The sequence below is a fragment of the Strongylocentrotus purpuratus genome, unplaced genomic scaffold (assembly GCF_000002235.5).
Source record: "Strongylocentrotus purpuratus isolate Spur 01 unplaced genomic scaffold, Spur_5.0 spur5_scaffold_11, whole genome shotgun sequence".
Classification (NCBI taxonomy): Eukaryota; Metazoa; Echinodermata; class Echinoidea; order Camarodonta; family Strongylocentrotidae; genus Strongylocentrotus; species Strongylocentrotus purpuratus.
In genome coordinates, this window is record NW_022145596.1 from 26,858,374 (window position 1) to 26,884,953 (window position 26,580).

General features: G+C 38.1%; 1 protein-coding gene across 1 annotated transcript in view; it reads right to left on the reverse strand.

Annotated features, from left to right (window-relative positions):
• Positions 1–25,190, reverse strand: part of LOC580526 (zinc finger matrin-type protein 2) — a 33,217-nt gene extending 8,027 nt beyond the window's left edge. The window contains exons 1-5 of the mRNA XM_030981046.1: positions 25,055–25,190; positions 11,412–11,508; positions 6,933–7,136; positions 5,776–5,921; positions 871–1,009 (exon numbers count right to left, since the gene is read on the reverse strand). Of these exons, the coding sequence (XP_030836906.1) occupies positions 871–1,009; positions 5,776–5,921; positions 6,933–7,136; positions 11,412–11,508; positions 25,055–25,090 (622 nt within the window). The 5' untranslated portion in view covers positions 25,091–25,190. The remainder of the gene's footprint in view (positions 1–870; positions 1,010–5,775; positions 5,922–6,932; positions 7,137–11,411; positions 11,509–25,054) is intronic.
• Between the last annotated feature and the right edge of the window lie 1,390 nt (positions 25,191–26,580).

Genomic DNA, 26,580 nt, shown 5'->3' on the forward strand with positions numbered 1-26,580 from the left:
ATGAATACATCTCATTTTTAACCGACCTACACTTATTCTCTGAGGTGAGGTTCCCTTAAAGAGTAAGTACTGTACAGCCAGTATGCATTCAATTCCCCCAACTGCATTCTATGGGTAACTAGATGGAACTTCGACTGCGCGCAGTCGAAAATGATGCCTCCGTCATAGAGCAAGTTTACAAACCAAAACAGAAGAAATTTTTCAATTTCAAGTTTCATTGTAATCCATTAACAGGTTCTCAAAATATCGTGATTACAAGCAATTACTCATATACATATATGACCCTTTGATCTTTGACCTCATGACCCTAAAATCTACTCAGTTCATTGGCTCTGCAAGATGTCCTGAGTTCAATAGTAATCCATCTGTCAGTTCTAATGAGAATGCGTTCACAAGCTATTTTTGCATACATAATGAGCCCATGACATTTGACCTTTGACCTCATGACCCAAGAATCTACTTGGTTCATTGGCTCTGCAAGATACATACATGATCTAAGTTTGGCAGGAATCCATTAATCGGTTCTTCAAATAGCGCGATCACGAGAACGGGACATACGGACGGACGGACGGACGGACAACCAGAAAACGTAATGCCTCCGGCTACTTCGTAACGGAGGCATAAAAATTTAATTAGAACATAGAAATACTAGTAAAGGATAACATAACCCAAGTCAGACTTGGGTTTCATGCAAGTGCATACATGTATATAGAAAAAGATCACACAAAATCACTTGTATCACATATTTAAAACTATATCGATAGTGTTCATATAACATTCAGCTTCACATGCAAGACTTGTAACATTTCCGTGGATTTTTCATTTAGTTGTAAGTTTTGCATTGTTTTTTTTGTTTTTTTTAATACTTACACTTCTTTTTAATGCTACCAAATCCAGCAAAACCCATCATAGAGGCCATATCCGGATCTATTCTATCTATCACTCCATCATCAGCTCTCCTTTTCCTGTCCTTCCTCTTCTCTCTCTGATATGCCTTGTGCTTTTCCTCCTGCAAAACATCACAAAAAGCTCTTTTACTACGTGCATTCCACAATAATGCCACCGCCCTGTGTGCAATTCTCACCAACCATCAGGGTTGGCCGTTAAATATCGCCAAGCAAACTTTTACCCAAATGGGAAATACCAGGAATACTAAAAAATAACAATATTTTTACGAAAGAAAATCCTTTAAATATTTAGATTATTGAGCAAGAGTCATTATTAAAGGTAATCCAAAGTTTTGGTACTGGGGTCATGAATTTGGTTCAAATGAACATATTGGAAGCATATGCGTTCCTACAATATTCAGTGATACTTGTCGCGGTTAAAATCGATCCTAAAGTTATGAAATTATAAATAATAAACTCTTTATGTTGTATAGCTCCCTCTCAAGGTCAAGATATCAATTAACTAGAAAACAATATTTCTTGACTAAAATCGACCGATTAACAATTCCCGTTGTGAAATTATATATCACAACTACATATTTTGAAATTGTCATGGTCGCAGCTACCACTGTACGGCCGTACGGTGCTATTTGAAATTCATCAGAATTTACCGGGAGCACCGGTAAATTTTTATGTTCAATTTTTCTCGAAAGCAGAACTGTTTTAGGGGCTAAATTTTCTAGTGCTTATAATGCATCCACAGGGGCATCCAAATATATCAAAGTTGAAAAGAATCCCCACCATTCAATTTTCAAAAATTCCCAAAACTTTGTATTACCTTTAAAGGTAATACAAAGTTTTGGGAAATTTTGAAAATTGGGTGGATAGTGAATCTTTACAATTTGATATATTTGGATGCCCCTGTGGATGTATTATAAGCACTAAAAAATTAGCCCCTAAAACACTTCTGTTTTCGAGAAAAATTGAATATAAAAATTTACCGGTGCTCCCGGTAAATTTTGATAAATTTCAAATAGCGCCTATGGCCGTACACTCGTAGCTGCGACCATGAAAATCTCAGAATATGTAGTTGGGATATATAATTTCCTAACGGGAACAGCTAATCGGTCGATTTCAGTCAAGAAACATTGTTTCATAGCTAAATTAATATCTTGACCTTGAGAGGGAGCTATACAACATAAAGAGTTTATTATTTATAATTTCATAACTTTAGACTCGATTTCAACCGCGACAACGATCAATGTATATTGTAGGAACGCATATGCTTCTAATATGTTAATTTGAACCAAATTCATGACCCCATACCAAAACTTTGTAATACCTTTAAACCCCAAAATGCAATGAAAAGGTACTTGGAACTTGGTTGAGAAAATATATCATACAACTACATAATGTACAGTTTGATGCTCTTGAGTCATTATTTTAAATTTGGGCCAATAAGATAAGATTTTGGGTACCTGAGCATTTTTGGCTATCAATGCCTCATACCCACAATCAGCAATGTATTTTGATACCGAAATAGAGATTTTCTGTGATTCTATTACCCCAGAAAATAGTTTAAGGCAGTCATTTTGACTGTCTAGAATTGCTGGCCCTTTGGGGCCCTTTTGGAGCAATTTCAGGGTCATTCCATGAAATGGGGGCAAAAAATATGACGGTGTCCATGTAACGTTGGTATAAGATCTTCTAATACACATGGATAATGCAATTATCTGTTGAAGATTTTTATGCAATGAATATATTTAGTAGTGCCTTACCAGAATCGTTCCTGTTTCAGTCACTTTTCTTCAAAATATTTTCTTAAAGGGATTGGGTAACTTTGTCTCAGTTTATGAAACAAAATCCTGGATTTAGCTCATGCTACAATGATAATTATAAACCTTTAGGTCAGTCAGGAACCCCATGACTTTTACAAGCCGATACCCTGTCTGATTATCAAGATATTTATGATTGGAAATCAAAATCAAATTTTGCGTTTCCCTGACGGTTTTCCTAACACTACAGTCTATTAGGGGAAAACAAGTATGGTAAAACCGGTCACTCAAAGATTTTTTACTTTTTTGTGGCACTTAATTGATCATTTTTTTTTTTTTAGGGCCCCATTATTACATCATACCAAAGACACTAATAACACGTAGGGCCATGCATCTCAGATTTAACATTGTTAAACAATGCCTTTACTACACATTTATCTTTTTACCAGCGATACATGGACACCATATTCATTTAAAGAACAAAAACAGTTATGGTCATGCGATTACATTGTGAAAGAAACTTGTGGAATTGATCAGAAAAGGTTGATCATCTAGCATATAAGTTATTGGTGTGTACTGCAAGGTTCTGGAATCATCAAAATGATAAGAAATTTTGCCCAGTCTTGATAAAGTTACAAGCACTGTACACAGAAAGATGTATATGGGACTATGCGACATGTGCACAACACGTGCACGATATCTATCTGGTCCAAATAGATATAATAATTTACCAAATATATCGATTAGTAGGCGGTTTCTCAGCAAAATTTGTATCGTCACGTATTAGTCAAAACATATTCTTTCACATGATTGGTAATATATATATATATATATATATAATATATAAATGGTTTGTTTTATTGAAAATCATCTCGCAGCCCGAAGGCTGAATTGTGTGACTTTTTACAAATTGATTAAAAAAATTACATTACAATAAATAAATGTGAAATCAGACATTACAAGATATAAATTCAAAATTCGTTCAAGTTCATAGTAAAAATATAAAATATAAAGATATATATATATATAAATGTGAACATGCAATAATATTTCCTCTCCGATATTCATTGATTTTAAAAGGGTCGTGTTTGTTTGTAACCAGACAGGCTTATACAATAGTTGCAATATATTTCAAAAGTGAATAATTGCGTGATTTTAACAGACTAAAAAGCTCAGTAAAATACAGTGATACATTGGAAATTTACATTTGACAGAAAATAAGTTAAGATTTACAAAGGCAAAAAATAGATATACTTTAAATATTCATAGGTTCAAAGCGTAACATGTGCTGATCAGTTTGTAAACGGGGCCAGCTATTCAAAATCGTTACAATAGAGACACATACAGGGTGACGGATACAATAGGAGAGAAGGGGGAAATGAAAAGGAGAGAAGAGAGAGAGAGAGTATAGGAGAGAGACAGAGAGAGAGAGAGGGGAGAGAGATAGAGAGAGAGGGGGGAGAAAGAGTGATAGAAACATGGGAGAGAATGGAAGAGGAAAATAAGTTTAGCAGTTACGATTGATACAGCAATGATTTGTCAATAAACTGGATAGAATTCATTAAAATTAATATCATGTTACAAAGTGGAAAAATTCAAATATAATAAGGGGTGAAAACTGAAAAGCGAAAAGTGTAGCTATGTCTGATGATTATAGTTACATATCATTCAATAAGAGCTTCCATTTCATCTTTTGAGAGGGGGGCATTTCCAAAACTGGTCTTTACCTTTAACATTACATAAACTTTGGATCCATAATATTGATTCACCATGAAGCTGAGTATTACTGAAAAGAGTTGGCTATGCTTTTATGCAAAACTCAATTAGAGCAAATATTGTTACAGTTGATAGGAGACATAGTTTCTCACTTCTAGTATGTCACAAAAATTGCCCAAACCTCGTGGAATGACCCCTACTGTTCATAGCTGGTTTTCTACACCAAACAATTTCAGCCAAAACATATGTTCCGAAATGCATGAAAACACTAGTGGGCCCCTGAAATTGGGTAATTTGGGAACCGATTTAAAAAATCAGTTGGTGGCATTGTTTTAAGCATTAAATTTTACTACAGAATTTGCAATAAAATTTAGGTGAACACCATTTTTCTGTTGGCGTCGTCTGTGCTACTAACTAACAATGCATTTTCAAGTTATCACAGGATGAAGACATTTTCCATGGTTGGAGCCATACAAATATCTGTGCACGATACCACTCGTCAAAACAAATGGGTTACCGTTTTTGCTGGCGTAAAGGCCGCAGTATTTTTGGAAGAGAAAATATCAAAAAGTCGGGGTGTGGCCTTTGCGGCGAAAGAGTAAAAAAAAAAGTCAAAACCATGAAAAGCAGCACGAATTTGTACATATGGGATAACAATGAAAGATGATGGACATTTCTAGAATAACTGTCTTACCGACAATTATGTGTCATATTTTTTAAATGAAGAGCAAAATCTCGTAAATAAAATTCATAACTTACCGACCAAACTCTACTGGTAAATCTAGATTTGAGTTTTTGCCAGAGCTAAAGCAACCTCAGCTCGTGTAAGCATTTAGATATGGTGCAATACACAAGAGATAGGGGCAATACACAGGAGAAAGCTCCAAGTGAAAGCATCAGGGTCAGGATAGCCGAGCGGTCTAAGGCAGTGATTTGAGTCGCATTCTACATTTGTTCGGGTGAGTTCGAATCCCGCCTCCGATATAACTTATCGCCGGCAAATACGGTATGCAGAAGCAAGAAGATATCAATATCAGAGATGCCAACCTCTTGACACAAAAAAAACAGACTGAGTATCCTAAAAAATCAGATTTTGGAGAGAAAAATCAGATTTTCACGAAAACTCGACACTACCACTGGCCCGTCGGCCCCGGGCCGGTAAAATTTCAGAAAAATGTTTGCTCTTTCATCAAAATTTAATGAGAAAAGGGTAAAGCAAAGTTTTTGTTGGGGTTGCGGAGGTTTACTTGTACATGTTTCTATGCGATTACGCTGTTATTATGGTTTTTTTTTTTTTAATGAAAAATCGTATTTTAAGATTTTAAGATCGCATTTCACTGTTACTATACGATTTAATCGTACTGGTTGGCATCTCTGTATCATACTCAAATACACACCTCTTCTTTCAGTTCTTGGAGCCTTGCTTCAAAATCGTAGTCCTTTTTCTTTTCTTCCACTTTTTTCTTGTTCATCTCAAACCGTTTCTTGACTTGATCTAAGGACGACCTCTCCACGTTCATTGACATACCTAAATTTCTTTGATCTGTAAGGTATCAAAAAAGAAATTATTTGTGCACATCACATAACATTTCATTCCCTTTTTGTTTTCCATCGTCATACATAAGTTATAAGGTAAAGATGGTGGGGGGGTACAATTATGGATATTAAGAATTTTGTTGCAATGTCAGGTTATTGGTGATTTACTGAACTCATTCCAATATCTAGGAGGAAAAAGTTTAATGGTTTTCTTTTTGGACAAGACTTGTTTGACAAAAAGTTTTACTGTCAAGGCTACAAGGACACATGTGTATAACAAATGAAAATAGCCCTCTGCTATTATACCCCTTAACTTCTGTACAAGATTCTTTGACAAGTGAAAATACATAGTGTATATATTTATATTTTTTTTAATTTTATTTTTTTTATATTCAATAAAAAACTAGATGGAACTTCGAATTCGATTTTACAAACCGAAACAGAAGCAAGTTTTCAATTTGTATTAAACAAATTTGTTTTCACTGGCTGCCTGCCGCAGCAACAAACGCAGCAACAAAAGACTTAACTCCGTTTTGTTGACGATCAGACATAGACAAAGACTTCATGCATGGCTGATTGTCAATGAAACAGAGTTAAGTTTTCTGTCCATTCTGCCTGTTGCTATGGCAGGCAGCCAGTGAAAACAAACTTTTTAAATCAAATTATGTAAATGCAAGCATCACTTTAAACAAACATAACTTTGTTATTCCTTCCTCATTTTTCCTGATTGAGGTGTCATATGAAAGGGTAGAAACTGAACTTTCTAGAAATGTGAATTTTTCTTCGAAATTCAGATACCGCCCGCCAAATGACTTTTTGGTTTCCTTCCTTCAAATTTTGTTTTATCACTCATGCGTGAAATATGCATCATATGAGTTGCATAAAATGAAAAAGGAGGATCTAAACTTTACAAATATGTGTCATTTATTAATTATAATTGTGATTAAGTTATGATAAAACATTGATAATTCTCGGTTTCGTTTTTTCTGGAACACAGTGTATTTTGCAAACAACCTACGTTTTTTGCCATTGATGTGATCCAGGAAGTTGATGGAGTCTTTAACAACACAGTCGCAAACATCGCAGTAGTACCCGCCCATCTGTGAGGAAGGCGTTGTCTTGGTGATGACCTGGGACTTTCCCAGCTTTGAGTCAAGGTCTACCTTGTAATCACGCTGTTTGAGAAGCTCACGCTTGACAGGTGGCTCTTTTCTCCTCCGCTCTGAAAAATAAGGATTGCAGAAATTTTAGATTTCATTCATCGTATCATGCATCTATACCATTTGGAATTTCATACATTTCTTTGAAGTTGCTTATGAACGAGTTTTGAGACCTGTGTGTATCTTTACCAGTATGAGCAATAACTTCTTCATTTCTAAGACAAATATCCTTTCATCTACCATATCTCTATGTGCCTACATCAAATCTTCTTTAAATCTCATCTCAAACGTCTAAACCTTTTCTCCAAAACTAAAGCCCTGTTCGGATATGACAAGATAAAACTGCCTCCAAAAAAATTGTGACCAAGCATAATGAGTACCGGTAAATAAATGGTAAGATTTGCGGGGGTAAAATACATGTACAAAGCTGTGCCAGGGAAAAAAAATACACGGGGGCGGCGGGCGAATTTGCCCCGAAACACCATAAACAGCCCCCGAAATAGGCCAAATATCTGATACGGTACGGGGACACTTCAAAAAAGGAAATGATCTAAAACCACCCCCCGTAACGATTACGTGCGGCACCTCTCTTCTAGCTTCCTATTCATTGTGGGTATTTCTTGGTCGGCGTGCACATGTGCGCTGTATCTCTGTGTAAAATTGTGTACACAAATTCGGTCGTAAAAAACTTGATCCATACCTTACCTGGCTTACCATGTCGCACATACGCGAAACACGTAAATTTTCACGATTGCGAGACGGAACGTAGGGACCCAAGTTTTTACTGGTCGATTTTGATTTGATAGATCGTATTAGCTGAACCTAGACCATTCGCTAAGCCTCGCGAAACTGCAATCTATTTTCATCATATCGCCGTGATTATTTTATAGTTTTTGTGAATAGAGGTATGAAATCAAAGCTTATTTTGTGATTATTCTGGCCGTGTTTACTGAATTTTGATTATCATTTTTCAAAGTAAAGTTTTCACAACTTGAGAAAATAATCGTGACTAACAGTTCAGTTACAAGCTGCCTTGAGTCCATACACGTACAATGCAGTGCTGCTGCCGGAACTGTGAGCTGTGTGAGCTAGAGTCAAAGAGACTCGACAACACTTTGAAGATGCTGTCTGTTTGCATCATTATTGCTGCGATTTCAAATTGTTTCGTGAATAGAGGTATGAAACCTGAGCTTAGATTGTGATTATTCTGGCCATGTATAGTTGTATACTGAATTTCGATGATCATTTTTTATTTTTCAATGCTGCCTTAACACATGTCACTTATTGAACCTGAACAAAACAGGAACTAGATGGAACTTCGACTGCGCGCAGTCGAAAATGATGCCTCCGTCATAGAGCAATTTTACAAACCAAAACAGAAGAAATTTTTCAAATTCAAGTTCAATTGTAATCAGGTTCTCAGAATATCGTGATTACAAGCAATTTCTCATGACCCTTTGATCTTTGACCTCATGACCCTAATATCTACTCAGTTCATCGGCTCTGCAAGATGTCCTGAGTTAAATAGTAATCCATCTGTCAGTTCTAATGAGAATGCGTTCACAAGCTATTTTTGCATACATAATGAGCCCATGACCTTTGACCTTTGACCTCATGACCCAAGAATCTACTCAGTTCATTGGCTCTGCAAGATACATAAATGATCTAAGTTTGGCAGGAATCTATCAATCTGTTCTAATGATAATGCGATCACAAGCTATTTTTGCATACATAATGAGCCACATGACCTTTGGCCTTGACCCCAAAATCTAATCAATTTATCGGCTCTGCAAGTAACATACATGACCTAAGTTTGGCAGGAATCCATCAATCGGTTCTTGAGATAACGCGATCACGAGCTGTTTTTGCATACATAATGAGCCCTGTGATCTTTGGCCTCGTGGCCCCAAAATCTAATCATTTTCTCGGCTCTGCAAGATACATACATGACCAAAGTTTGGCAGGAATCCATCAATCGGTTCTTCAGATAACGCGATCACGAGCTGTTTTTGCATACATAATGAGCCCTGTGACCTTTGACCTTTGACCCCAAAATCTAATCAGTTCATCGGCTCTGCAAGATACATACATGACAAAAGTTTGGCAGGAATCCATCAATCGGTTCTTCAGATAACGCCATCACGAGAACGGGACGTACGGACGTACGGACGGACGGACAACCCGAAAACATAATGCCTGCGGATACTTCGTAACGGAGGCATAAAAAGTATAGTTACAAATTACTAAATACATAAAGGTTTATTGTTTTTTTATGGATGGCTGGGTTATAACCTAAGATTTCGCAAATCATAGTGGAAGGAGACCTCAAATAAAAAAGTAACTTCCAGGAATGGTGGCGCCTGCACAAGTCGACCTCAATCCAGCTTCCGCATCTAAACCGCGCGAAATCAAACAGTCCCTGACTTTTGGCGCCCAGTAAGACAGGGAAAATGAGAACTGGGCGCCAGTCATTTTTTATTTTTGTCTGGGAGGATTAACATTTCCTGTTTCAGAAACTTCCACATGTCTAGCACTAAATGTTCATAAATGTGACAAAAACTTACTTGATACAAGTTAAATGTGGACTGAATGAACCCTAACAAATCATTTTATAATGAGAATCCTAATTAAAATCGCCCCAAAACAATTGCAGCACGACTACGAGCGGCCGCTATCTCCTACCCCTAGCGCATATTTTTTTTACACAACTGTTTAGCCATTTTCGCGGAAAAATTCCAAGAAGTGCTCTGGTGAAAGAGTCTAAGTCGTCAGAGCACTATTGGGCAAGCATGCCCACCCATGCATGGAAGGGAAGATGATAGAAAGGGGAAAACAAGGATAGTGGAGAGGATATAGAGAAGGAAAAACAAGGAAATACATAAGGAAAGAGAAGAGGATAAGTCAAAGGACGAACATAGAAATACATAATTGAAGAGCTAAGAGGATCATAGATCTAGACTAAGGAAAAACAGGGAACTTACATAAAGATCGAGAAAGGGAATCTATCAGATTAAAACAATTAAAGAAATAGATGACGAAGGAGAAAAGGATAGATTGAAGGAGAAACAAAGAAATACATAAAACAAAAGAGAAGATGCTAGCATAAAGGAAAACAAAAGAAATACATAACGAAGGAGAACTGGGGATAGATTGAAGGAAAAACAAAATAACGAAGGAGAAAAGGGATAGATTGAAGAAAAAAGAAAGAAATACATGACAAAAGAGAAGAGGGTAGATTAAAGGGGAACACAGAAATACATAATGAAAGAGAAGAGAGGATAGATTTTACCCGAAACAAATAACGAGTACACATGTACAGCTCCAGCAATCCAACAAAACTGCCAAGGGTAATGCTAGACTCTGTTTCTAGTCGTTTGCACAGGATATTTGACTGAAGTGGCTAAACAGTTGTGTAAAAAAAAATATGCGCGGGCGGCTAGCCGGCGTGCAGAGCGGAGATCGAGAGTATGCGAGCAACACTCTCACTCCGTCTAAAAGTTTTACTTTGTTGTGAAAACCTTACTTTGAAAAACAATTCTCAAAATTCAGTATACATGGCCTGAATAATCACAATCCAAGCTTTGATTTCACAACTCATGTGGCAATCATGACGGAAATAGATCACAATTTCGTGCACGAATTCAACGTTGGCCAATCAGGGGAAATGAGATAAATAATCGGTAGAGATAAAAAAAATATAAAAAAATATGCCGACAATTTTCAAGTTTTGGGCTATCAAATACTTTAAAAAAAATGCATAGCTGGGATTAGTTTGTCATTCAGAGTTGTTGTAGACAGTGTCGGCTCGCATGTTTTGCCTCTTCTCTATTAATTTCAAAGTCATGAAAAGGCACTTTCTATCAACAAACATGGTCTACAACAACTCCAAATGACAAAATAATCCCAGCTTTGCAGTATTTGATAGCCAAAAACTTGACAAATTTTGAGAGAAAAAAAAATTAATTCCTCCCTTCCTAACATTTTAAAAAATTTGACATTTAACGGCATGAAAATAGTTTTAACATGAACTACAACAACTTCAAATGACAGATTTATCCAAGGTATGAGCTAGTGATTTAATATTAGAGTGCTCAAAATTTAAAGTAGAAATTAAACTACGTATAAATAAAAGGTAACGGTTAACAAATAATTTAAAAGAATACATATTTTCATCAATTTTGGAAATGGCTCCTGGTCCTGGAAAACAGCTCCTGGTTTTCTAAAAAAAATTAGGACTTGGAATCGCTTTTTCAGATATTTGGCTCCCGGTCTGCTTTGACTTACGAAAAGGCTTGCTCATGTCTGAATGGGCTTTCACATGAAATGTTGTCAATTACCTTTCTCTGCCTGAGCCTCCAGCTCCTGGTCCAAACGTTCCTTTGCCAGCTTCTCATACTCATCTCGGTCCCACTTTCTCCTGTGGTCCTCGACACGCTAAAATAAATCAAGAGATAAAGAAAACTTGTGTGAATTATTTTTCTCGTTTAATAGAACAAGAAAGTATGAAGATATACCGAAAGCATGGTGGCCTGTACTTCTACAGAGGAAGAAGAATCTCTTACTAAACTGCAAATATATCATGTAAACAGTCTGGGCATATCCACAAAAATACAAAAAGAGCAAGGATGTGGTTTTATATTATCAGGTAGGCCCGAGTCAAAATGGTTCCCTACACAGTTTCTACACAGTCTCCAACCACCACACTGAATCTTGCTCAACAAGCCTAACTTTTCTGATATTCCCTTTTTTCCCCCTCTCATTTAAATCGAGCAATATAAAATATTTTGTCTTATTCTCAAAATTAAATGTACTCTGTAAACTTATTTTATTATGTACATACCTGTACTTATCAGTATTTCGTTACTTGTATAATTCATTTGTTCTATTAGAAGACCAGCCTGTAGGTCCCGTGACCAATCTCTGGGAACAAAGGTTTGAAAGTGTTTTTGTGTTCCCTGATGAATACCGAACAATTTTGACTTGGGCTGCCCCCTTGAAAATCCCAGGCATTTTCGTAAGGGGTCAACAAAGATCAAACAGGAATAGAAATTCAAATATATTCAAATCGTGTCGGTATGCATATCAAACTACTTGTCTGGTCATGAGGATTCAAAAAATGTATAGTTTGCTATACCTCCGACCTTAAATGAGGGCGCTATGGTAAAAAACGTTGAAAGGTCAACACACTTTTGACTGGTGGTCAAATTCACTAACACAGTTAACCTACATAATAATAATAATAATGATAATAATAGCCTAATAGTCCACTCCAAATTTTATTAAACCGAAAGGGAAATTCTTTTTGCCCAATTGATCGTGAGCCCGGCAGCCACTGAGCAGCGCTAGATCGACGTTGCTCTATCCCTTATTGTTGAACGCCAAACAGGGTAACAACAACTCCCATCTTTTAACGTCTTTTGGTATGACGCGGCCGGGGTTTGAACCCACGACCTCCCGGTTGTGAGGCGGACGCTCTACTGACTGAGCCAACACTCCGGTGTAATATCAAATTGTATATCAAATTACTCGTCTGGTCATGAGGATTCCAAAAATGTACAGTTTGTTATACCTTCAACCTTAAATGAGGGCGCTATGGTCAAAAAGGTCAATGCACTTTAAACTGGTGGTCAAATTCACCAACACAGTTAACAATAACATTGTCCGATTCTAATGATTTTAGTGTCTAATAACATGGCAAATTCAACTATACAACTTTTAAAAGTAAAATTGCTTACCTTGACCATGAAAATTCAAAATGGCTGCCGTTTCCGTGACAAACATTTAACAACTTCTTGGCCATGGGTTTGGGGGAAATTTCAAGGTTATGGCAACCACTTTTGATTTTGAAAGTTGCTTACCGCAATTAACGGTGTATAAACCGCACCTTTTTGCCGCCGAAAAAAATTCAAAGTCGGGGGTGCGGTGTTTTTAAGTTTTTTTTCTCGATTTATTCCCCTCCACCTGGCGCTATGCCTTGCAATGTCTCCCAGCTCAGTTATCGGTGGGTTGAATCACCACTTGGAAACTAGAACAACACTTGAATTTGTCTGTCATCTTGGTTTGAAAGTAATTTTTCTGATAGATCTCAATATGTAGTTTATAATAACCCTGTAAACGATCATCGGATCGGATGCCGATACCGATCCGATCAGGGGTGATCGGATAATAATTTCCGATTGCCGATCAATAAAAATGATCGTAAAAAAATCGGCAGAATTTTTTTTTTTTTTTTTTTTAATGCCAAAAATTTTCAAGTTTTTAGCTATTAAATGCTTTAAAAAAATTCATAGCTGGGATTATTTTGTCATGTGGAGTTGTTGTAGACCATGTTTGTTGATATTTAGTGCCTTTTCATGACTTTGAAATTAATAATAATGGTCTAAGAGAAGAGGCAAAACATGCGGGCCGGATCGGAAAAAAATCGGCAGAATTTTTTTTTTTTTTTTTTAAATGCCGAAAATTTTCAAGTTTTTAGCTATCAAATGCTTTAAAAAAAAATCATAGCAGGGATTATTTTGTCATGTGGAGTTGTTGTAGACCATGTTTGTTGATATTTAGTGCCTTTTCATGACTTTGAAATTATAATATTGGTCTAAGAGAAGAGGCAAAACATGCGGGCCGGATCGGAAAAAAATCGGCAGAATTTTTTTTTTTTTTTTTTTTTTAATGCCAATAATTTTCAAGTTTTTAGCTATCAAATGCTTTAAAAAAATTCATAGCTGGGATTATTTTGTCATGTGGAGTTGTTGTAGACCATGTTTGTTGATATTTAGTGGCATTTCATGACTTTGAAATTAATAGGAAGAAAAGGTGTACGTGAAAACAGCTTTGAGTTATTACCAATAGTGAACAATTTGTTTTCAAAGAATTACGTAAGTTGAATGTATCAAAAAGTACTGGGTTAGACTTGATTCCAGCTAAATTTCTAAAAGATGGTGCGAAGGTTTTATTTAAGCCTCTAAGTTACTTAATGAACCTATCTATCTTGACGAGTACTTTTCCAGAGGATATGAAAATAGCAAAAGTGACTCCACTTTATAAAAAGAAAGATAAAACTGATGTTAGCAACTATAGACCTATTAGTGTTTTAAGCGTAGCATCAAAGATTCTAGAAAAATCGGTCTGTGTTCAAATTGAAAGATACTTCAAAGAAAATGATATAATTTATGAATTTCAATCTGGTTTTCGACATGATTATTTGACTGAAACATGTCTAATTCATTTGACTGATTATTTGAGGAGAGAAACTTCCCAAGGGCGCTTTGTTGGTATGGTGCTCCTTGATCTGCAAAAAGCTTTTGATACAGTTAATCATTGCGTCTTATTGAAGAAGTTACAACTAATGGGTTTTGATAAGGCAAGTTTAGATTGGTTCAGATCCTACTTATCTAATCTACACCAAGTAGTGGCCATTCATGATATTCGTTCCAAACTAATGCCTAAAACGTGCGGTGAACCTCAGGGAAGCATTTTAGGCCCAATTCTATTATTTATTTATTCATTTTAAATGGTTTATTTCATTAAAAAACATTCGCGGCCCGAGAGCCGAATTGCAGTTTCTTTTAGAAAGTATACATCAGTGACAAAGTAAAATTACACGTAAAACATTATGCATGACCTTGGCAAATTGCTTGGTACATATACAGAAATTCGAATTGTATTACCATATTTGCAATAAAATTATATATTAAACTTATACAATATAATGAGGAGTAATACATTTTTGATATTCAAAAGAATTAAATGTTTTGGTTGGAAAATGCATAGCCAGATGGGTAAGTTATGGTTATGGTGTTTTCTTCAATGACAGAAACGGAGACAACAACAGAAACCAAATCCAGGAATTATAAAGTCAAATAGATGCTCCAGTGATTTAAACAGATTATAACAATTATACATTGTAGGTAAAATGCAGAACATTTTGTATTTTGGCCAATTTAGTAAAAGGTACATGTAGAACAGCGCTCAAAATACACGGGGGCGGTGGGCCATTCGCCCCCGTGAGCTCCATAATCGCCCCCGTCAGGTTGCTCATGGGGGCGATTGCAAAACTAAAAATCGCCCCCGTGGAATAAAGATTATCTTTTCTGATATAACTTTAACACAATATTGAGTATCAATTTTCAAACCTTAAACCAATGAAATGGAACTTAAATGGCACTTTCTCTCCCATCGCTATGAGTAAATACCGATACATTAACAACGGAAGCTCGCAGTGCAGCTAGTGCGGCCGTCAGTAGTGGCTATACTGCGCCGGTAGTGCCGATGTAACGCTGCTGACGCCCAATATCTGCTGGAGCTGGAGACGATCGCGCAAGGACATGGAGAAGTTTTTCGTTGTGAAAAGTGTGAATTCTCTGAAATCTGATTACATGTATTCTAAAAGACCAGCAAATATTGTAACTCGACCAGTAAATCAATATTGAGAAGAAGATCACCAAAGATGTTGCACGGGGGGGGGGGGGGGGGGGGGGGGGGGGGGGGGAATAGGCGGTTTAGGGGGTTTAACCCCCCCCCCCCCCCCCTTGGGCTGCCAAGTGAAAATGTGATGTGCATAGAAAATGCTATCATGTGTATAGACCTACACAGTAATAGAAGATGTCAGTAGATGCCAGGAAAACATCACTAACGGGGGGTTCAAAATAGCACCAAAAAAAATTGCCTCGCCGCTTCGCGGCTCGTGGACAATGTAAACATCACTTACGGGGGTTCAAAGTAGCAACAACAAAAATCGCCTCGCCGCTACGCGGCTCGTGGACAATGCTCCACATCCCCTCCCACCCTTAGCAAAAAGCTAGATCCGCCCCTGTGTTTTGGAAGGATATGGTAAAGACTTAAAGTAAAGAAAGAATGTAATTAAGGTTGCTCCGAATAATGAGGAGGACATTATGTGCAGAACGGGAAGAAATGGAGAGAATGTCATCACGGGGATAAAATTCAATAACAGCTATGTAACAAATACATTTCTAAGAGGGAAATTGCCGACTTAAATAAATGATAATGATAAAATACCAAGGAATTTAGGAGTTTCATGGGTACCAATTCAATGGAAATTTGTATTAAAATAAGAGCCCCTGTCAGCACTAAAAGAGCCCCCGTGAGAAGGCTCACGGGGGCTCTTTTTTTTTGGAAGAGCCCCCGTGGACAAAAAATTAATTTGAGCCCTGATGTAGAATATTGCATAAAAATTAGATAAGTTTCGCATAAAAACATGGGTAAAAGGTTGCCATTGTAATATTCGATATAATGTGTATCATCTTGGGAATCGTTAAAAAGTCAAACAGGATTTTGTACAATTAAATCTGATTTAGTTAAAAAAAGTAAAATTCTATAACATTATTCAAAAATGCATTCACATGTCATCCTTTTATTTAGGAAGTTATATTCGAGAGATAGAGAAAGAGAGAAGGAGAGAGAGAGAAGGAGAGTGAGAAAAGGGAGAGAGAGATGGTGGGAGAGAGATAAGGAGAGAAAGAGAGAGAGAGAGAGAGAGAGAGAGAGAGAGAGAGGGGAGAGAGAGAGAGAGAGAAAGAGAGGGAGGGGAGACAAAGAGTGATCGAGAGTAACAAGACAGAGAGCTAGAGAACAAGAAAGCCATGGAGAGGGTCTCCCCGCAGCACAGCACTGACATAGAGGAGAAAATAGGGATATTGAGAGAGTGAAAGTAGTAGAGAACAATGAATGTGTTCGTCGAAGGTGAAACTGGTAGTTATTCAGTACTATGAGCATTAAACAATCTGACTAGATATGGCAACGGACTGTTTCTATACCGTGTCGTTTTGCATGACATTTCAGTGAGCTTGCTTTTATTTCTCAGATTTCGAGAATGGGAGTCCCCATGTGTTTGGGGCAGCCAGTGACTAAACTTTGACCCAGGCTCGAGCAGCTTCTTTGCGAATTTGAGGCACAGACATTCTCTGCGGTCACTCAAAGAGGACACTTTACACAGTTGAAGAGCGTTTTGATACGAGACAAAACGTGGCCCTAACGAGGCGGCATGCTCGCTTTTGAATTCTCTCTATTTGTTCATTTTGTTTGGCAGACAAGCCGGAGTTCCAAACGGGCGCACAATATTCCAACACTGGCCTTAGGTATGAACAGTAAATGAGCACTAGATCATCTAAGGGCAATCAAAATTTAGTGAGAACTCTCAGCATATATGCAGCCTCATGTTTGCCTTCTTAACAATTTCATTGACATGAGAAGTCCATTTTAGATCTTTTTGGATGAAAACCCCTAGTAATTTGACACAATCTACTCGACTAATGTCATGTCCATCAATTTGGATGACAGGTGGTGGGGGTGGTTCACGCATGAAAGTTACTGTCATCACAGAACACTTTTTATGGTTCAGTTTCATGTTGTTGTCTACAGTCCATTCTTGTAGGTTGCTCACACTTGACTGGATATTCGGTGGCAATGGGGATTTCCTGCATTCTAGCATTGTTAGGTCATCCACATATTTCCAGTAAGACGACGGTGACCTCCGGCATGCCTCGTTGATGATAGCCAGGAAAATAATCGGACCGAGTCTAGTCCCTTGTGGAGCCCCTGCAGAAACTTCCAGCCAATCAGAGAGCGTCGTTCGATATTTCACGCTCTGCTGTCGTTTGGTGAGAAAGTTCGCTATCCATGCTACAGCTACGGATGGACGTTCATCTGGAGCAGTTTGAGGACAGCTATATTGTGGTCTATCCTATCAAACGCTTTACTGAAGTCCGTTGTCACCATTGTAGTAATGATTTTGGGCTTGTCCACGTTGCTGTGAATCATTTGTAGGAGATCAATCAAGTAGTGAGAGGTAGATATAGCCCTCATGTTCCCGAATTGTGCTGGGTCTATGGTGTTCTCCATGTCGCTGAAAGTCCACTTAGCAATGAACTTTTCGGCTATCTTGGCAAAATGATCAGTCAAAGATACTGGTCTGAGGTTATTGATAGATGCTTGAGATGTCTTGGGAATGGGAACAACATGCGCTCTCTTCCAACGCTCTGGTACAATAGACTGACTAAAAGATGCGTTTAGAATATCGGTAAGCGGACAGCAAAGCTCATAAGCAAATTTCTTGACAAGTCTGGCCGAAATGCCGTCCGGTCCAGGAGCTTTCCGTTGTTTAATGGCTTTCAACTCGCTATAAACTTCCCATGGTTGAACAAGGGGAAGTGGTTGGTCGGCCGGTAGATATGACGGCAATCTAGAAGGGTCCAATCTAGGAATGTTGATTGCAATGTTCACGAAGAAGTTGTTGATCTTATTCGCCGCTGCGTCGAAGTCAGTAGGAGAAGTGCCTTCGATGCGAATAAGTGGAGATCTCGTCTGGCCAGTTGTCATGGTCTTTATATGCTTATACCATGACGCCGGGTTGGCATTTTTCAGTTTTGCCACGCGGTTTTTATAGTAGTCTTGTTTTGCATGTTCAATATCACAAATAATTCGATTCCTGAGGCGTCGCCACTCTCCCTTCGCTTCCACAGCAAATGCCCTTTGGCGCTGGTAGATTAACGACTTAATGGAAGGGGTCATCCATGGTTTGTCCTTGTCATGTAGTTTGACGGTGCAAGTTGGGAAGTATCTCTCAATCATTGGTGATAATGTAGAGTAAAACGCATTGCACTTATCATTTGCGTTTTCAGCTGAGAGAACGTCAATCCAGTCACAGTTGAGGATTTCCCTTCCAAATTCTCTAATGCTACTGTCTTTCATTGGTCTGGTTGTGCTTTGTTGATAACGTTGGGACTCTTTGAGATGTTTCCCAACGGCAACCATAAGACAGTGCAGTGATCGCTTGCACCCAAAGGAGAAGATATGGTAGGCGACTGGTAGTAATCGCTGATCCAGTCACAGTTGAGGATTTCCCTTCCAAATTCTCTAATGCTACTGTCTTTCATTGGTCTGGTTGTGCGTTTGTTGATAACGTTGGGACTCTTTGAGATGTTTCCCAACGGCAACCATATGACAGTGCAGTGATCGCTTGCACCCAAAGGAGAAGATATGGTAGGCGACTGGTAGTAATCGCTGATATTGGTGATGATTTTGTCTAGCGTCCTTGTGCCTCTCGTAGGTTTATCCACGCATTGAACAAACCTTGGGTCTGAGAGGAGAGATGATATGTCAAGTTCATTCAAATCACCCATGACAATGTAACCAACGTCCGAATGTCTTGAAGACATAGTGTCCATCACATGGTGATTATGCTCAATGAGTTTGTCAGCTTTAGCACAATTTGGTGGGTAATACAGAACAGCTACAATAATGAAGGATACGGATCGTGGTAGCTTTGTTGGCTGAATTTCTATCCACATTATTTCCAAGTCATCAGGTATATCAATATGTTTGACTGTTCTAGGAGTGAGGGTTTCTTTGAAGTATATTGCAACACCACCACCCCGTTTGTTCGTTCTAGATCTGAGGAACACCTCATAATTTGGAATCGACACATAATCACACGGCATGTCATCTTTGAACCATGTTTCGGTTACTGCCGCGATGTCAATATCGGATTCAAGGATAAGTTCGTTAAATTCATCAATCTTGTTGTTCATAGAACGAGTATTTGTTAGCAAGCAAGATGGAAAGTTGTAAGTACTTGCGCCTGTTCTTGGTTCGTGATTCAGTTTGATATGAATCAAATTCGATATATTATGTCGGCAATCAGGCAATTTAATCTCAGATCGTTGGTCTCTTATCCCAATAATTGTGGTGATGCGTCGTACGATATGAGTTCCAGCACGACGACCGCGTTTTCGCTTTCCTATGCCCAACTCTTTAATTGTGTCCCACGTTTCTCCTGGCAACCGATTGTCCGCTTTATGACGTAACTGCTTTGAGAACTCGGACGAATACTTCGGTTCACTGGTTCCGACCTCAATGGCGGGGGATTCAAAATCTGCTAACAAAGTCCCAGGACAATGACGTGTCTGCTGACTGGTGAGCAGGCCGTCTCGTCTGGCCGACTCCATGGTGAAAATCTGATATATATTCAAAATCATCACGATGTCCAGGGCAGAGTTGGTTTCTGCCCAAATAGCTATGCAAAGTCGTAACATATTTGACGAAAAAGTAAAATTCTAGGTGAAAAAAAAAATCAAAAGTCTGAGCAAAAATATAAGTGTATAAGTGTAGGCGTCAGCATTACAGCGCCCTCATTGTGAAATCAAGTTATATAAATGATATGTGTATTTGTATAAAAGACTTCAAACTATTATTGTACTCAGATGACAGCATACTACTCTATTCAAATCCTGATCCTAAATATATTGAGGAAAAGCTCAGTGAACAGCTGTCTACGTGTGTCGATTGAATGACTGATAATAAGCTTTCTTTACACTTGGGAAAAACAGAAAGCATTTTATTTTGTTCTAAAAGTAGTTCTAAAAAGTCATTTGAATTCAAAGTGACACACAATAATCAAGCAATCAAGAGAAAAGAGTCTGTGAAGTATTTAGGCATTGAGTTGGCTAGCGCAATTTCATTTTCATCTTTAGTAGAATCAGTTGTAAAAAAAGCAAATTCTCGTCTGAAATTTTTGTACAGATATCAAAGTTGTATGGATTTAAAAGCAAGACGTACACTCTGTTTTGCTCTTATTCAATGTTTATTTGACTATGCTAACCCTGCATGGTATAGTAACATAAACAAGTCAGATCAAAAGAAGTTGAAGATTATACAGAACAAAATGGTGAGATTTATCAAGTAACTGTTCTGGTCCAAGAACTCATGTTGGCTACAGCGAACTTTCTAAAGCTGGTTTTCTTGAAGTCGACCAAAGATCAAAACAACTCGTATTGCATCACGTGCATAAAATATATCATACTAGGTTGAATCATTATATTCGATCCAACTTCGATCTTGTCACTGACTTACATGATTATAATACAAGAAATAGCCGATTCAACTTTAACTTACCAGAAAGAGTAGGTAGTATTGGAAATTCATGTTATTACAATGCCATAAAACATTGGAATTTCCTTCCCAATGGTGTAAAAGAAATAGGAAACTATGATCATTTTAAGAGGAAATTAAAGGAATACCTAATACTTGACAGTCAGAGAAGTGAATGACATGTTATATGATTGAAATTTTTATTCTTCTGTCGGTTCATACTTTTTCATGTTGTATATACTTATGTTTTCGTACGTTATAGAAATTCTACAAATTCATCATTATTTTCCTCTTCTTCCTTCTCCTCTTTTTCTTCTTCTCCTTCTTCTTTTTCTTCTTGTACTTAATATCATTTCTATCATCAGTTTAATGTTGTGATTATTATTATTATCTTTAATAAAGTAGTTCTTTTAATTTTCTTATCTGTCTGTAAATATTACTATTTTAACTTATTAATTTCATACATGTCTGTAAGGGACCCCACTAGTAATAAGCTCTTGAGCTTTCGTGGGTTATCCTGTTCAAGCTGACTTATTTTTGATCTGTTATTATTGTATATTCATTTCAAAGACTTTATTTTCTGCAATCAAACAAAATCAGTTATACAACAAATATGGATAATTATATAAAACACAAGGTATGCAAACAATATCCAAATTATAGAAACAAATGTATAATACATGAGTAAGAGTAAATTTATACGTTGGGCCATTGCGTGTATAAAGAAAGAAAGCAGAAGGTCGCCGTTATAAGCAAAAGCTTGAGCAGACGGTATGTTGTATGTTGGAAGCTTGTCGAATAAAAATCTATCAATCAATCAATCAATAATATTGGTCTAAGAGAAGAGGCAAAACATGCGGGCCGCCATCTTGGATTATAATGCATGCCTACATTATAATCCAAGATGGCGGCTCGCATGTTTTGTCTCTTCTCTTCTATCATTAATGTCAAAGTCATGAAAAGGCACTAAATATCAACAAACATGGTCTACAACAACTCCAAATGACAAAATAAACCCAGCCATGAATTTTTTGGAGCATTTGATAGCCAAAAACTTGAAAATTTACGTCATTGAAAAAAAAAAAAAAAATCTTCAAATGTGTAAAATTAATACTTTAAAACATGAGTTTTAATGTTTGGAATATCAAAGTTTTGTCATTTAAAAATTTTACTGACGCCTTAAATTTTAAACAATGGACAAAACTTTCAAAACATTGTATTTTTATAAAAAGAATATAAGGGTGTATTTTTATAAACTATCAAATGAAAATTTCCGGGGGGTACCCATCTCAAGAACAAAACGGATTCACCGGTCATGTAATGAAATACTTACACTTATATTTTACAAGTACTTCTGTTGTATAATCTACACAAATTTGGAAGTATATTGCATCTCTTATTCCTTGGTATCATTTTCAATCTTTTTTATTACTAGATCTAATTCATTTAAATAATTGCATTTTCCCTAATATTAATTTTGTAATAATCCGGTGGTAGGCCTATTATTGTGCTAAGTCTTGGCTCCTCTTTTCGCCGATAGTAGCCTATCGATCTCACGAGATACTAGCTAATAGGGTGTCTGAACGATTTTTCAATTTTCAATTTTCAATTTGGGATCGTTTTTTCCCCATTTTTGTTTGATATTTGAATTAAAAATGTAATCAGAATAATACATTTCAATTTCAGATGTTTCTATCAAAAGATACAGCCCCTCCGAAACGCTGCAATATTCATAGGATTTTGCTCAGAATCGACGAAAAAGACGTACACGCAGAGTTATGTTGCTTTGCTAAATTTAGCCAAACAGCTGTATCGCGCGATATGCAAGCGTATGCATAGCGTACGCATGTAATGCGCAACTTGCAGCTTGAGCCATGCTGTCTCCGCGATATGTGCCATTGACTAGTATGGATGGCAGTTCGCACCATAGACCCCGGAAGTGAATACACGTTATAGTCAATGGCAATATCGCGGAGACAACGTGCACGTTGTCTCCGCCATATTGCCATTGACTATAAAGTGTATTCACTTCCGGGGTTTATGGTGCGAACGGCCATCCATACTTTCATTCACTATAAGCGCACGTTACACGATGTAACCATGGTTTGGATTGAGCGGAGCTCTCGCCTCCCTAATTAGCCGATTCCAAAAATGTGGGGCGAGTGATCTCTTGGGGCTAGCGAAATAAGTGCATACATATTTTCCTTACGTCTAGCCGGACATAAGCCCGGGGAGCGCAGCTCAGGAAAGTGGCAAATTTTTGAGCTAGGATGCAAACATCATTTAAATCGCTGTTTTGACCAAGATATTTTTAGAATTTCGGGGGAGTGCCCCTTTGGGGAATATGGAGAAAACCTGCTCTTTCATATGACACCTCATTTATTGAGTTTCACCTTCAGGATCACAAGCCCCAAAGGTTTGAATTTCAATTTTTTCATAAAGTCATTGACCAATTTTCATGGTCGCGCAATGGACGTAGACTACATAGGGATGCGTGCAATCACTATGGGAATTATTTTAGCACACAACATCGGGTGCGCGATCAGACACCCTACTAGTAAGCTCTTCGTGAAACGGTTTAGGAAGATCAGAGACATCTCCGTAGTTGGCGGATAAAGTTACGACTGTCTTGTTGTCGTTGGTTTCTAGGAACGAGCCCCTGGGCTGCATATCTCAAAAATGACAAACTTCGTAGTTAGCCAGGCCAGGCCCAGGACACAATGTTTAAATCGCTGTTTTGACCAAGATATTTTTAGAATTCCGAGATGCAGCCCCTTTGGAAATATGGAGATTTAACTGCACATAGACCTAGCTCATTGTAGACCTTTTATTGAGACAACACATGTATATATACACCTGCACAGCACCTACAATCAGTATCAGTACGAGAATACACCCGACGGTAGCCTGTACTTATAGCGAAGAAGAAGAAGAAGGTTTGAATCTCGATTTGAAAGAAAAAAAATTGACCAATTTTGCATAGTCGCGCATAGACCGAAAGCTTCAGTCTCTATAATCGTCGGTTGTTCCACTGAGACTACGTCTGGCTCCACTAGACCTCCGGTTATAGAGACTGAACGACTGCCTATGCCAGCGTGTGTTGAACTTATTCCGCTAGATTTTAGCCGCTAGGCCCCTCCCACAAACTTGCCACGGCCGTATTGTTATGCCCCCAAAATCCCCCAAAATGTCATTTTACCTCGTTCATTTCCAATTTTAAATTAGGCCTAGGCTATAATACATCGGTTCCACTTACTAACTTGATTGATATAATCCGTTTAATGGTCCCTTTTAAGGAAATTATCGGTCAAAATCGACATCCATGTTGAAAATCTTGCAAGCCGTGTTAAACTCTCGCTGCCGTCAATCTCATCCCTTCTAGTCTACGCCGAAGGCAAAATGATTATGAAGGAAAAACTGTGATAACGCCATTACGAACGTGTAGATGGCGCACAGTTTTTCCTTCATAATAATTTTGCCTTCGGCGTAGACTAGAAGGGATGAGATTGACGGCAGCGAGAGTTTAACACGGCTTGCAAGATTTTCAACATGGATGTCGATTTTGACCGATAATTTCCTTAAAAGGGACCATTAAACGGATTATATCAATCCAGTTAGTAAGTGGAACCGATGTATTATAGCCTAGGCCTAATTTAAAATTGGAAATGAACGAGGTAAAATGACATTTTGGGGGATTTTGGGGGCATAACAATACGGCCGTGGCAAGTTTGTGGGAGGGGCCTAGCGGCTAAAATCTAGCAGAATAAGTTCAACACAGGCTGGCATAGGCAGTCGTTCAGTCTCTATAACCGGAGGTCTAGTGGAGCCAGACGTAGTCTCAGACAGTGGAACAACCGACGATTATAGAGACTGAAGCTTTCGGTCTAAGTCGCGCAATGCACGCACGTACATAGACTGCATAGGGATGCGTGCAATCTCGACTAGAATCTATGCCTTTGCCTATGGGAAGAATTTTAGCACACAACATCGGGTGCGCGATCAGACACCCTATTGTCCGCACTGTAAACTTCCGGCCTTTTTCTTCTTCTTCTTCTTCTTCTTCTTCTTTGCTATTGTGTTAGGCCTATAATCTACTTACCGAACCTGAACTTGTTCCTGCATAATTCACAGCCATTGTACGATTTCTGAATGATCTCAACGCCGCTTCATGTAGCTCCTTGAAACTGCCGTACTAGACGTACGTACGTTGGCGCGGCCTGTATACTGAGCGTATGCTGAATGTACCACGAAGGTACGAAGTATCCATCAATAATGAAAGCTATAGTGTCTCCAAATCGTACAATAGGAAAGGAAAAAAATTGTGCGCGTCTCGTCTGACGGTAACTTCTTCTCTTCTTCAGTTGCAGTACAGGCCACCGTCAGGTGTATTGTCGTACTGTTGAGGTGCAGTGCAGATGTTTGTACAATGTCTGATAAGAGGTACAATAACTGAGTGTGAGTAACACGCCCCCCCCCCCCCCACTCAATGTTATTTAGGGTACGCATATGCTTGTTCCCTCTTTTTGAAAGCGCCCCTATCTGAGGACTACCAAAATTTCTGGACCCTCCTTTTGCGATCTTTTCCTGCCTTGGAGACCCCCCTAAATCCGGAACACGTACTGCTCAATGAACCCCCCTATCTCAGGACATGCAGACCAACCCCCCCCCCCCCCCCCTTATCTCAGATAAGCTGTCATTAGTGGTTGGCTCACACACCCAGTGAATATCCCAAAGAACCCAGCCTCAGTGTATTTAGAGTAATTCGCAATTTAAAATGGCACCCATGTCGCGTCACTTTTATTTTATGCAACATGCTAAGCGCATGTGAGCACATATAGGCACTGACGCAACAGTACATGCGCATCTGAAAACATTGATGACGCAACGTTTACTCGCAAATTAAAATGGCGACCTCAACTGCATGAACGGGTATATTCTCAACGTACGGTATCTTCGAGTTTTCAATTAAAAAATGAATATAGTTTTTCGCTGTTTCTGCCATATCGACCGCCCCCCTCCCAATTTCTCCAAATAATGCTTTGGGCCTAAAGTATATGATCGATTACATCTCTATCGACATATGCCATAATATCATCGCTATGTTTAGTACACTGTTAAAAAGTAATTTCTTTTTTTTTAAATGATACCCCATTTATTATGATTTTCAGTCATGGAATGTGCAGTAAGTAGATAAAGATAAGGGGCAAGGTCGAAAGTGAAAAGTTGCAAAATGCACTGCGCATTCAGACTGTGCATTCAGATTGAATTATAATTGCCCAAGCCTCAGCTTTTCAACAATTGTTAATGTAGGCATGATGATTCAGAAAGTTGATGACCGTACCTAACACGAGCAAATCTTGCTTGGCAAGGCACCATAATGCATGGATTTCAATTGCAGATTCTTTGATGGCATTCATTGATGGCAGTTGGGAACAATAGCTCCCCTGTCATTTACAAAAGTCACACTCTCTTATGTCGAAGAAAGGAAGAGAGCTCAGCAAAACAGTGATTACCAGTTCATAATAGCAGCTTTTCACCTCATTCAAATGCACCTTTCACTTCATGGCTGCAAAATCAAAACAAATATGGTATCATTTAAAAAGAGGAATTAACACACTTTCTAAT